Consider the following 12,680-nt stretch of genomic DNA (forward strand, 5'->3'; position numbering starts at 1 on the left):
AGCTTGATTAGTTATCGTAATGTGTAAATATCAACGACCGGCGTCGAAAGTTGGAAGCAAGGTGGTGACAGTAACGATAGGCTGCTTCGATCAACAAAGCCTCTATTGAAATCTACAACACGGCAATAACAACACGAATACAAAGGGGAAATGGGGCAAAAACGAAGAGAATGTGGAGGAAAGAGATCCGACCAACCCAGCCGGCCCGGGGCATGCGGATCCTTAAAGGAACTCGTCCATCGAGTGGACAGAGCGGCTACGAGGCGTGGAGGCAGACATTAGTGGCTAGCAATGACACACCAGATGGGGCAATGCAGCACGGTGCTGGAGTAACACTCGGTTGCAGAAGAAGAGAGAGGTGACCATGACAGCATCCAGTACGGTCGAACGGTCGAAACGGGGAGGGGCCAAGAGCAGCAAGCGGCCTGATGCGTGATAGCCTTGCATGGTGGTTGTTGGATGCTATCCCAACAGAGGAGTGCTATTGAGGCACTAGCAGACGGAAACATCCAATAAACGATGCCAGGATGCTTTTCTAATTTTGGGTGGTGACAGGGGCACATCAGATGGCTTGCCAGCGAAACGATATGCAGGCGCGCGCGAAGTGGTGATGGTTGCGGGATCTGATTGGCCTCGCGGCTGCTGTGGAACGGTGAAGATGGTGGTCGTGTGTGGCCGTCGGCGGCTAACACGCTTCTTGGCCCCCAATCATTGGTGTGTGACGCACATCGATGAACATGGTGGTGATGACGGGCTCGGTTGCATGGTTCGCGACCAAACTTTGATCTTTTGCATACCCGGGCGTCCAGAAAGACTGCAACGGAGGGAGGTACGTGATACAAAGAATGCACCAGATTTGGCCGGAATGGCGGCCGCTTGTATGAGTTGACGTCAAGATGGCAGTCAATGTGGAAACAGACGGCCTCCAGCGCAGAGTTTCATCACCGTTATCGATGGGGGAAAAAACCTGTTAATAGTAAAATGACCCAAAACACGGCTGAAAATGGAACCGCTGACGGCGCAATAATGGCGCAGCCCTACGCGCATGGCACCATATGTGGAAATTCCCATCATATTGTGGTGTAAGTGACTGCTGCAATGTATGTGAAATTCGATGTTGGTGAGGCCCAAGGCGGTTGGTGTCAATTGCTGCCTGAGGTTTGGTCGGGGCTCACCAGCTGGCGACAGCTGCCCGGCGGAACATTGAACCCATGCCCCTCCATCAACCAACCTCGTACCAATTTTACCCCGCCATATGCGCTACGTGAGCTCGAGACTTTGCAAGAGCTCAAGCGCCTTCAACTCCAACAACAGTCTGCAGTAATGGCAGACGTAGAACAACAACCAGAAGTCTCGGCTGAGCCTCAAGCCAGACATGTAACATACTGCGGTGGTAAGTCCTGACAAACTCGTGGCGGAGGGCTGCATTCGGTGCATGAACGTCCCCTGCTAACACCGCGTGCCAACAGTTTGCACACTGCCACCAGAGGTGGGTGACCATCGGACATGCATCATCATACCCTCGACAAATCGCCCCCAAAAGCAGACGGCTCAACCAACAAACTTTGTTCTAATAATATACCGATATAGTACTGCGAATATGGAGGAACCGTAAAAAAGTGCCAGGAATGGCTAGAAAAGAACAACAAGGAAATGTATGACCGGATCTGGTCTGCCGGTGAGTAATGCCTCGTTTCCGACCCCAAGTTACCATGGTTTTGTCTAATGTGTCATTGCATCAAACAGAGGCCCTGGAAGCTGCAACTGCATCCCTATCCATCGAGGCACAAAAGAGAGCTGCCAAAGATGCCCAGAAGAAGGCTGCAAAGGCGGAGGCTGCGGAGGCGAAGCAGGCAGACAAGATGGCCAACAGCGTCGTAACGATTAAGCGTATCGAGCGGAATAAGAAGAAGTTTGTCACGGCTGTTATTGGACTGGAGGCTTTTGGACTCGAGCTGAAAAAGGTTCATCTTCCCCCATCAAAGCTTCTATTTACGTGCTCTCCCGGTACTAATAATATCATCTACAAGGTTGCCAAGGATCTCGGCAAAAAGTTTGCTACCGGCTCATCCGTCACCAAGCTGCCCAGCGGAGGAGAAGAAATTGTGGTCCAGGGTGACGTTAGCGACGAGCTGGAAGAGTTTATTTTGGAAAAGTACAAGGAGATACCCGCAGACAACATTGAGCTTGTCGACGACAAGAAGAAGAAGAAGGCAACGTAAAAATAAACTGAATCCACATGGTCTGATTGACTACAACTCTGAGTCTTTGCATTCATTCATATGCCCCCAAATTACGCCAGTATCCATACACGATGCCAATTTTAAACCCAAAACCCAAACCGAAACTAACGCCGTTGCAATTTGAATTCCAATTCCAATTTCAAAAATAGTCCGTCATGACAAGGTTCATCACTGCAGAGTCTATCCTCGCTTTCGCAATACCCTACCACTCGCAGTTGTTGTGGACGGAGGTGCTGCCGTCGCCGCCGCTGCCTTTGCTGCTGTCCTCTTGGCCGTGGCACCAGTGACACCTTTTCGGATAGTCCCCATCACCGTAGTACGCGAAGCTGCTGGCGCCGTCTTTTTGGCGGCACTTGGTTTTCTGACTACGGTGCCGGCACTCCCCTCGCTGGTCTCGCTCGTCTCACTAGGACGTCGGCCAGTTCGGGTTGCTGGTCGAGACGCGGGTACTCTACCACCGGTTGCTGCGGCCGCGGGTCGTCGTGCCTTTGATGTTGTCGTTCCATGAGACGTGGAACTCGTTTCCGAGGTTGTGGTCACCTTTCTGGTCCCTCTGCTGCGCGTAGCCTTGGCCTTTTCGACCATGCTGGTGAGTACACTTGAGGCGGCGGCGCGTGAAGCCGTCGTAGATTTCAAGGGAGAGCCCGGCCGAGGGATTTGTGGCTTCGTAGGTGACGCGGGTCTTTCACGATTTGCAAGGCGAGAGTTTGATGAAGTTGGTGACAGAACTTGGTTAGGTCTGACACGTCCAGCGTCTGCTCTGGGTCTCTTCTTGGCTCCGTCCATGTGTTCCAGATCATTTTCCTTGTCTCCGGCAATTTCACTGCTGAAGGACTGTTAGTGTGACGTAAAATCATAGTGAATAGCCAACAAGTTTTACCTCATGCGCTTGTATCCGCGGCTGGCAGCCTGTGTACGAGCTGGTAGCGTTCGCTGTGGGCTAGAGCGCGGTGTGTCCTTGGCAGGCACTGGGGGAGGCCGGGTAACAAGTCTGGCCTGCTCCTGTTCTGAATACTTTAGGATGAGGTCACCCATTTTTAGCTTTCGCAGGGACATGGGGATTCTGTTGATTCGGATCTCGATTCGTGACCGTAGACCTTGCGCTTGAAGCTGGTATTGCGCACGAAGCCGTCTCGCCCGTTCAGTGACTGGATGGGGTCAGTATTCATGTGCAATCCGTGACATTACATGTCGCAAAACCATTCACCTTCAAGCTGGAGGTTATCTATCAGCGCCTGCTTTTGCAAGGCGCTGAGTCCCATCTTGCGCTTCTTGATTGGGCTTCTATCATGAGGTGTTGATGGGCTCTTGACTGGTACTTTCGTGTCTGTGGTTGTACCCTGCCTCTTTGAGGTGGTGGATTGGTCCGAGACCCTCTTCTTATTTCTTACGGGAGCCATTATGATCGTCGATGCCGCTCACTCCCGCGAGTTTGTGTTGTTTTGTTGTGTCTGCGTAGATAGCGAGGTCGTCGATGGTGTGGTGTATGCAGCTTGAGCTTTGGCGCGCTGTGACTGGTCGGTGGTTTGGAAGTAAACAAACGGTTTCGAGGCCGATTATGTCAGCATTCAATCCTTGGGCCAGGGTGGAGACCGATGACAAGTCGAGGTACCAGTAACTGGTACTCCACTCACGCCAAGACCATGTACCTATACTTGCGCTAGCCACCAGGCTGAACACACTTACGCCTCCAGTGATGACCATAGCTCGTGGAGCTGATAGCCCTGGTTCCTGTCTTCATCAATTCCTATTGCCAGTGACTTACTTCTCGCCATCAAACAACCAAACACCTGATCATCACCCGTCTTTACTGTAGAGAATTACTGGCCGCATATAACTACGAACTCAACTTGAATCACCCATAAACCGCCAACATGGTTCTCGAGGCGGTAATGGTTGTCGTGGACAACAGCGAGAGCAGCAGAAACGGAGACTACCAACCCACGAGATTCGACTCACAAGTTGACGCCGTCAATGTCCTCTTCCAGAGCATCACTCAAGGCAACCCCGAATCGTCAGTCGGATTGATGAGCATGGGAGGCAAGGGTCCTGAGGTGCTCGTCACGCTGACCACGGAGCAAGGCAAGATCTTGGAGGGTCTGCATCGGACAAAGAAGAAGATTGGCGGCTCGTCTCACCTCAAGACGGGCATCCAAGTTGCTACGGTACTGTAGGCTCACTGTGGTCGCATGTAGACAATGACTAATGATTGCTGGCAGCTCGCCTTGAAGCACCGACAGAACCGATCCCAGCGACAGCGAATAATAGTCTTCATCTGCTCGCCAATCGAAGAGAATGAAAAGGAGCTAACACAACTGGCAAAGAAGATGAAGAAGGGTAATATTTCCGTAGACTTTATCCTGTTTGGCAACCTCGATGACGACGACACACAGAAGAAGCTGCAGGCGTTCAACGATGCCGTCAAAGGCAGTGAGGGTTCGCACTTGGTCGTCATCCCCCCCAGTAGCAAGCTGCTTAGCGACCAGCTCGTGGCCACGCCTATATTACTTGGCGAGGGAGCCTCGGCGTCTGGCGGCGGCGGCGGCGGCATGAGCGGAAGCAACGATGAGTTTGAGTTTGGCTTCGATCCTGCCATGGAACCTGAGCTGGCCCTCGCTCTGCGTATGAGTATGGAGGAGGAAAAGGCCAGGCAAGAAAAGAGAGCCCGTGAAGAAGAAGAGGCGGCCAAAAAGGCATCACTCGAGGGCGTCAAGGAGGAAGATGAGTCTGGTCCATCCGGGAGCGGGGACAAGAAGGACGGTGGTGATAAGATGGACACATCGTAAGGTACCATGGGTGAGGATGGGGCGACAGTGCAATGGCCGCAGTGGCATGGCAACAGTGGGAGAGTAGCTTTCTCTGGAAGCTGTACAATAGACATTACTAGAGTTTAGTTCAATCAAGACTTGGCTTTAGGCGACACATTCCTCCCGGCATCAAAAGGTGTGCCACTGTAGACACTATTATCGATTGTTAATCTCTCTAATGTACGACAGTAATTTCCTGTCAAATATATCACACCGGATAGGCATCTCCAACGAATAAAAGGGATTCTTCATAACATAGTCCGAATACAGGTCGTATATCCTCCTAATCGTAACATCCACATTCGCCTGCGTAGAATCCGTAAACAAGAGAAACTTGGTTCCCGTCATGGTAGTGAAGCATTGAAGCCGGAAATTCTCAGTTTCCAAGACTTCCAACCCCGATGAGGGCTCTGGCCGGTTGGCTACGCCATTGGTACCTGGGTGGGGGGCTATGGGCTTGATGGGATTGAGTCTGGCGGTGATGGCGTGGACGCTGGTGATGTGAGCAGACACTTCTTGAGTTTGAGAGTGAGCAGAGTCGAAGAACGTACCCGTGGAATGTTCCCGCCAGGACTAGGTAGTCGTTTGTGCTAATCTTGTTGAGACCAGCTTCGTGGAATGTCTTGTTGTAGACTAAGCCACCGGCCTTGTTGATGATGATGAGGGCAAGGACAGTCCTGGCTTTGGTTAGATGGGCCTGGTATGTGGAATGGGCAAGACGTACATGTTGTCGCGACGGCCACGGTGCCATCAACTGTCGATTTCGGGTTCTTGGGCCTACTTGAGGCTCATCAGGTCACCGAGGAGCTACCATGAATCCCCGATCGAGTGAGTGTTTCGGCTGCTGATGAGTGTGGTCGCAGAGGTTTCACCCAGATTTATAAGACTAATGAGAGTAATGGTCGGCAGTCTCTGACGCGCAGTACTTCAAGTGTGATACTGGCCGTCAATGATGATGAGTGAGACCAGCTCCGTTGATATCGAGACGAACAGGGACCTGGCCTGACCTGAATGATTGACCCGACCAGTCAACTGGTCTTCCATGGCCGCCAACAGCCACGCGAGCACCCCTAAAGTCCAAGACTGCCCCACTAAAATTCAGTGCTCTCCCCAGCACCAGTCTGGTCAAGGTGGCACCGTTGACCAGTCGACTCATCCAATCGCCGGCCACCAGCCAATGCAGCCTCATTGACCCAACATTGAGCGTCCAAGGCTGCCAATCTCAAATCCTTCTTTGTTTCCCCTCTGTCGCGCAGCATCCCAACGAGCTCCGACCGCAACCCGCTCGTCACATACCCTCCCCTCCCCTCGCGTCGACACATCGAGACGGCGTCTCTGCCCCTGCCGGCGCATTACGACGATTCAATCGCTGCTAACGTCACCGCACGCATTCACGGGAGCTTTCACCGGTGAACAATGTCGAACCAGCGAACGTCACGGCCCAAGCCCCCTCCTCCAGGCAACGAGGAAGCATCAGCGACGCTGAACCTGGGCGAATTCCAAAACGTCGATACCCTGACTCTGTCGGAAGCCGCGCTGGTTTTGAACGCGCTGGTTGCTCGGCGGCGGAATGATCGCAAGAATGTCAACGAGACTGAGTACGGGCAGGAGGACCAAGGGAGAAGTCTGCATTTGCTAACGGGGTCATCAGGATGCTGAACCAGACGCTCAACTACCTTGACCACTTTGCCCGCTTTACCCAAAAAGAAAACGTGGAGGCCGTTGAACGTCTGTTGAGCGCGCACAAGGACCTGGCCAAGTTTGAGAGAGCGCAATTAGGTACGCCTGGTGTTCTTGTCTATACGGTAGAGTGGTTACTGACTTCTGGTAGGGTCGTTGTGCTGTGGGGATGCCGACGAGGCCAAGACTCTGATTCCCTCTCTTGCAGACAAGATTAAGGATGAGGATTTGCAAGATTTGCTGGAGGAGATTGCTAAGCTACAAAACCGATGACGAAGGATGCAGGACGATTGGTAGGGTCAATTTAGAAAAGGATTGTGTGTTTGGGTCTGGTTTTTTACAGAGGACTCGGGTGTTTTTGGCATTTCTGGCGCACGGTCAAGATTGTTTTTTTCTTGTAACAGATACAATGAGATGGGATATGAGGGTAGTTGTGCAAGGTAGAATACCCTGTGAATTGAGGACTTGAATACATTGCTCGTCGTGCTGGATTTGGTCGTTGAGAGCGATTGTGAAAGGAAATGACAGGTGAGTAAGTCTTCCAGGCATTCTTTCGATATTTGCTAAAGGTCTAAAGAGTAACATTTCTATAATTAAGCTGAGATTAAATTCCCTTGCGTCACAATCACTGCGGCGCAACCAGGACACCACGATACCGCATCTTGCCATCTCGCAGCCGCGCCATCGCATCAACAACACCGTCCTTTGTCAGAGGAAACTTTTCAATCTGCGGCTTGATTCCGTGCTTGGCAGCAAATGCCAACATGGCCTGCTGTGTACCAGCGCTAGCCACTCCGGATCCGACAATTGTGATGCCATACATGATCATTGCCATGGGCGTGACATTCATGGGCTCCATGCTAACCGTCAGGGGATAGATCTGGGATCGTCGAGCGAGGACAGGATAGTATCTACACTTATTAGCCCGACATGCTGCACAGGGGCCAGGACCAGGGGCGAAACTTACGTGCTCAAGTCTGGCAAAACACTCGACGTGATGAGCAAAATGTCCACCTTGTCAATCTTCTCTGGATGAGCCAAGTCGGCCGGCGTGTAAAACTCGGAAGCGCCAAATCGCAAGGCCTCTTCCTTTTTGGACTCTGAGCTAGAAAAGACAACGGCCTCCATGCCCATCTTGGATGCAAACTGAATAGCCAAGTGGCCAAGACCGCCAACACCAATGATGCCAACTCGGTCGCCGGGGCGAACGCCAGACGTGTGAAGAGGACTGAATACAGTTGCGCCGCCGCACATCAGCGGGCCGGCATCTTCAGAGGCGATTTCGTCGGGAATCTTGAACAGGGCGGAGACGTCCCATGCAACAGAGGTGCCGAAGCAGCCTTGGTCGTGGTTGGCGGTTCCAAAGAACTGGGGAGCGACGCAGCTATTCTGGTGGCCTGTCGTATGTTAATACATTGCTGGCAATAACGCACGATATACTATTTACCAGTCAGGCAGTTCTTGCAGGTACCGCAGAACTTGTAAAACCACCCCATGCCAACACGATCGCCGACTTTGAAGTTGGAAACCTCATTTACAGCGGATCCAAGCTCGGTGATGATGCCGACGCCTTCGTGCCCGAGTCCTTGCTCCTGGTGGAGGAAGTGCTCGTCTGTTCCGCAGACACCGCAGTGGGAGATCTTGACAATGACTTCGGTGGGACGAGGGTCTCTGTGGCCGGTGGCTTCGACAATGTCGCCGGTCTTGGAGCCCTTGAATACGGTGAAATCGACGCCCATTTTGAGTTGGTGTATGTGCTACAGTGGTTGTGGTGAGAATGTATACTGATTGTGGTGAGGATGTATTGAAAATGAATTGGTGAAGATGTATAAGAGTGTTTGTTTGTGGATGAGATGAATGTCCAAGCAGAGACTGCTGCATCATTAAATAGTTTTAATTCTTGCAAAACTGATTCCAAAATCATCTACATTTCTAATCCACGGCCCATTTTCAACCCGTCATCTGGCCAGCTGCTTATTCAAAACTGAACTTGATGTCTTTTGTCTGTGTCTTTGAACTGACGATCCTCAGAATGTTCGAAACGGGATCCACACTTGACCGCAGGATCCACTTCAGACCGCAGACTCCACTTTAGCCCGCACATTTTATGCCTCGGCGTGGACCTCAACGCATATATTATTGAGGCGCCACGTTTTTCACTATCACTAATCATGGCCAGGGCATGTTTCCGTTTAAGGCACGTAGGGCTTAAAATTCTCCAAATACGTAGGGATTCTTTGCTAATGACGTTTTGCATAAATGCCATGTTGATTACAGAGCAACTCTGTCCATCTAAACTCCGTTTCCCATGTATCGCCGAAATACACGCTCCAACGCCTGTTCCACTCGTTCCCGAAACATCCTCTATCCATCTAGTCTGTTAAACAATCTCTTCCACCCTACTCCTCGGACAGACAATCCCATCAACCTGCTCTATCCGCCTCTTACACCCCACAATAATAAGTCTCTCAAACGGCTCAACTATCCTCCTCGGCGTCCTGCCATAAAACTCCGCAAAGTCCTTGTACGTCATCACATCATCTCGCACGGGAACCTGACGCCCCTCCCGCTCATTCGAGTACCACAGCCCCGAGTTTGTCGATATGGGCAGCATGTTCATGGCCTGAATCTCCGAGCACAGCCCATACCTCGACATGGAGTACGAGGTATACAGCTTAAACGCAATGTAGACTGTGCGGCGGATGCTCTCTGCGAGAATCCACTTCTCCCACGTGCGAGGCGCGTCGCGCAATTCTGTATTCGACAGCTGTAGTAACTTGAGGGCGTATGAGCGCACAAGGTATTCCTGGCGTTCGGCAAGCATGCGCTCTTTGATTTGGCCGTAGAACAGTCGGATAATTTGGTAGAGCACAATGGCTTGTAGTTTGTAGAGCTCTTCCTGGAGGGAGAGTGTCAAGGATGATGTGAGCAGGGAGACGACTTCAGAGTCGAGCACGTGGAAGACGAGCTGGCGGTTGGATTCCTTGGGGGATAGGGTGCCCGTGCAGATGCCGAATGCTGCGCGGAGAGGCTGCGGGAGCTGGTAGTTGGTGTGAAGGCTCTTGTGGATGAAGATTGTTTCGGCGCGTTCTGCGAATACTTGTGGACAGTGGCGAATCTGGTCGAATACCCAGTTCCATGTTTTTGAGGCCGTGATGGGTGCGAGTTTGCCTAGGTGGCCGAGCCATCTTGGCGTAAGGATGAGGGAGGAGTCGTAAGATAATTGTGATGGCGATGACGGGTCCAGGTGGCTGAATTTTCGCTTCAGTTGTCCGGTGGATTTGGACACGGTCACAATGGTCGTAATGTCGGTGGTGATGGAGTCCTTGGGTATTTGAGGCGGATACTTGTAGTGACAGGGTTTGCTGTTGCGCTCACATCGTGTGCAGATTGGATAGGTGAGGTCGCATTTTCGGCGTGAGGCAAAGCAGGTGTCGCACGATTGTCGCCGGATGGACATTTTGGCGATTGGGGTTCTATGATTGAGGACCAGCTTAACTTCTGCCAAAGCCTAAAGGTTCCGGCGGCCATGAAGTTGTCCAAGATTGACGTCGGCATGGCATCCTGCCGGCTGACAAATTGTCGTGGAGCCGAGATAGTTGGTGCCACTGACATGGGGGGCGGCGGTTGAAAGACACCATCACTGGATTGGCTTAGCTTGGCTGCGTCTTGACCGGCGTTATTCCCGGTGTAAGTCGCATTCAACAGGGGTGCTGCAAGGGCAAGATGGGATCATACTGAAAAATATTCAGAGTGTCTGATAATGTTCATCATTTCTAGTAGTATAAGGGCATCTTCCCTTCACCTCCCACACTGTATATTGGTCCCGCCATCAACAGGTGCCATAATCACACGCAGCAGTCGTCGCTAGACTCATGTCCTGCTTCAATTCTCATTCCTTGGTCTGTTCCTTATCCTCTGCCATGGCTTTGTATTGATTCCACTGATTCACATATTGTGGCTTCTGCTGTCCAGGGCCCGATGCAAGTGTGGCCCTGGGATCAATCACAGCCGATGAAGTTGGGCTTGTATGCCTTGTTGGTGGTATCGTGTTATCAGGAGCTTCAGAGATGCTTATAGCTGGCAATTCCACGGGTGCCAGGCTTGAGCCGTCCATTTCAAACGTCCCGCTCTGTGGCGGATATGGCTCGTAAAGTTGATCAGCCCGCCCTGTCATGGTTAGCAAGGTGGATGCTGCCTCTAGAAAGTAGACAAACTTACCTCCAAACGGCGCAAACAGGTCTGCACTTTCTTCCGTGCCTGTAGTATGAGGCGTCACCTTTTCATACCCATTGACTCGAGAGCCTTCGGCTGCGTCCTCATCACCAGTCATGTCTGAATTTGCGCCCGCTCTCTTCCGTCGCCGAACCATTATCCAGACATACGCTACGAGAGCCAGAATCACGACACCGCCAGTCGCAAATCCAGCAATAGCACCAGGTGCAATTCTTGCGCCACCCTCTGTGTCTTCGGGATCCACCGTTTGAGTTGACGTGTCGCATCCTGAGCAGGTCGTTGCCGGAGCTGGCACTGTGTTGGACTCCGAGAGGGAGGCTGTGGATGGCGAAGGGGCCTCTGAAAAGATGACGGTGTGCTTTGTTATGGTAACAATAGACGAGTTTGGAATGGTGTGTGTGATGCCAGAATCAGTCTTCGTCTCGGTCGGTGCTGAGGTGGTCTTGGTGGTCGATTTGGAGTCATCGGGGTCGAGGACGTCAGTCTTTGCAGCATCTGCTTTGGAGGAAACATTTGTAGATGCTCCAGCCTGCGGTAAGTCGTTCTCATCTCGTTCTGGCACTCCACGGGGACAGTTGGGCAGCGAGCACGGATCTGATGAGCAACAGCCCCTAAATTTGTTGCTGTCACAGGCGTAAAACTGCGATCCCTTTGGACATGGATCTCTGGCCGCCATGGCGACTGGCTGATCCCAGTTGAGGTTCGAGGCCAGTCTTGAGAACTAAGTCCAGACTTTGCTAAACATAGATGCAGGTGCAAGAAGAAAAGAGTAAGAGGGCAAACGGCCGGATGTGACTTGAGATGTTGATGCGGTGAATCACCTGTGACGATGCCAGCAGCTCTGAAGTTTGGTCTACCGATGAATGAATTTCGAATCGGCGGCTTTCGAGAAACTTGTCTAAGAAGTGGAACTGGCTGTCGGCTGGCCACAGGTGAACAGCCAAGTTGACAGTTGTACAAGGTCAACTGGTGCCATCTGCCTGGTCTTTGCCCCAAGAGATTTTACAGAGCTGTCCCTTGTTAGGTGCCATTGCTCAATATTGCATTCATACAGACTGTTGAGTTTGCTATCCTCGACTCTACGCCCAATGCTGGTCATGGTGACATTCTCCCAGGCTGCAATACTCCACGCACACGACAACGGCAGCATTAGGGCAGTACCGAGATGCTTCAGTTCCGAATCTGTTGACCTCAATCTTGCTAGCCGAACTCATCCGTGAGTTGTACATTTTTTATGAATGCAGTGTCGCTCATGCCGCATTTGGTCCAATACCTGGTCGTGAGTGTTGCGCGACGTCTGCATTTGGCGAGCAAACTCTGAACAGACCGTCTGTGTTACTCTTTCATACAAGTTCGGAGTGCCATTTGCGATGTGACGGTAGGATGTCAAGTTGCAGTCTTGACTGGTTGTTCTAACCTTGCCACACAGCACCCTGCATTAGTGAGGTTTGCTGGATGGCATTGGTAGACCTGTCCGACTTCTTTGAAATGACCGGGTTGAGTATTTCTCTAGGCCGTGATTGAGCTACGACCGAAAATATTCGCCTTGATTCATGTGCCACGTTGCTGGCTCCGTTATGTACGTCATGCTGATGCACAAAGTAGCAGGTTTTCAGATAGCTGGTATTTGTTCGTCGCGAAGAAGAGTTTGGACGCCGCCTAGCTATCACATATCACATAAGACGCCCAGGAGATCCATGAGATAGTGATGGCC

At 51.8% G+C, this 12,680-nt stretch overlaps 8 protein-coding genes across 8 annotated transcripts; 3 read left to right on the top strand and 5 right to left on the bottom strand.

Moving 5' to 3' along the window:
* Window positions 1-1,098: 1,098 nt before the first annotated feature.
* Window positions 1,099-2,222, top strand: VFPPC_15195 (density-regulated protein DRP1; the record flags this gene model as incomplete). Its single annotated transcript, XM_018292948.1, has 4 exons — window positions 1,099-1,393; window positions 1,470-1,489; window positions 1,591-1,678; window positions 1,747-2,222. 4 exons carry the CDS (start codon window positions 1,099-1,101, stop codon window positions 2,220-2,222), a joined length of 879 nt encoding a protein of 292 aa, XP_018148869.1.
* A 201-nt stretch (window positions 2,223-2,423) lies between these two features.
* VFPPC_00666 (Borealin-lik) lies at window positions 2,424-3,643 on the bottom strand (the record flags this gene model as incomplete). The annotated part of the gene is made up of 3 exons (XM_018280642.1): window positions 2,424-3,069; window positions 3,124-3,391; window positions 3,451-3,643. The coding sequence occupies 3 exons, from the start codon at window positions 3,641-3,643 to the stop codon at window positions 2,424-2,426; spliced, it is 1,107 nt and encodes a 368-aa protein (XP_018148870.1).
* Window positions 3,644-4,117: 474 nt separating this feature from the next.
* VFPPC_12854 (von Willebrand factor, type A) lies at window positions 4,118-5,029 on the top strand (the record flags this gene model as incomplete). The annotated part of the gene is made up of 2 exons (XM_018290631.1): window positions 4,118-4,408; window positions 4,463-5,029. 2 exons carry the CDS (start codon window positions 4,118-4,120, stop codon window positions 5,027-5,029), a joined length of 858 nt encoding a protein of 285 aa, XP_018148871.1.
* A 177-nt stretch (window positions 5,030-5,206) lies between these two features.
* On the bottom strand, window positions 5,207-5,842 carry VFPPC_12855 (cis-golgi transport protein particle complex subunit; the record flags this gene model as incomplete). The annotated part of the gene is made up of 3 exons (XM_018290632.1): window positions 5,207-5,543; window positions 5,602-5,727; window positions 5,832-5,842. 3 exons carry the CDS (start codon window positions 5,840-5,842, stop codon window positions 5,207-5,209), a joined length of 474 nt encoding a protein of 157 aa, XP_018148872.1.
* A 624-nt stretch (window positions 5,843-6,466) lies between these two features.
* VFPPC_00667 (polymerase (RNA) II (DNA directed) polypeptide D) lies at window positions 6,467-7,003 on the top strand (the record flags this gene model as incomplete). Its single annotated transcript, XM_018280643.1, has 3 exons — window positions 6,467-6,648; window positions 6,702-6,829; window positions 6,882-7,003. The coding sequence occupies 3 exons, from the start codon at window positions 6,467-6,469 to the stop codon at window positions 7,001-7,003; spliced, it is 432 nt and encodes a 143-aa protein (XP_018148873.1).
* Window positions 7,004-7,355: 352 nt separating this feature from the next.
* Window positions 7,356-8,469, bottom strand: VFPPC_00668 (NADP-dependent alcohol dehydrogenase; the record flags this gene model as incomplete). Its single annotated transcript, XM_018280644.1, has 3 exons — window positions 7,356-7,641; window positions 7,698-8,127; window positions 8,178-8,469. 3 exons carry the CDS (start codon window positions 8,467-8,469, stop codon window positions 7,356-7,358), a joined length of 1,008 nt encoding a protein of 335 aa, XP_018148874.1.
* Window positions 8,470-9,110: 641 nt separating this feature from the next.
* Window positions 9,111-10,190, bottom strand: VFPPC_00669 (Zn(2)-C6 fungal-type DNA-binding domain-containing protein; the record flags this gene model as incomplete). Its single annotated transcript, XM_018280645.1, has 1 exon — window positions 9,111-10,190. One exon carries the CDS (start codon window positions 10,188-10,190, stop codon window positions 9,111-9,113), a length of 1,080 nt encoding a protein of 359 aa, XP_018148875.1.
* A 432-nt stretch (window positions 10,191-10,622) lies between these two features.
* VFPPC_12856 (amidase) lies at window positions 10,623-11,642 on the bottom strand (the record flags this gene model as incomplete). Its single annotated transcript, XM_018290633.1, has 2 exons — window positions 10,623-10,900; window positions 10,952-11,642. 2 exons carry the CDS (start codon window positions 11,640-11,642, stop codon window positions 10,623-10,625), a joined length of 969 nt encoding a protein of 322 aa, XP_018148876.1.
* Window positions 11,643-12,680: the final 1,038 nt, after the last annotated feature.

Source organism: Pochonia chlamydosporia, chromosome 1 (assembly GCF_001653235.2).
Source record: "Pochonia chlamydosporia 170 chromosome 1, whole genome shotgun sequence".
NCBI classification, from domain to species: domain Eukaryota; kingdom Fungi; phylum Ascomycota; class Sordariomycetes; order Hypocreales; family Clavicipitaceae; genus Pochonia; species Pochonia chlamydosporia.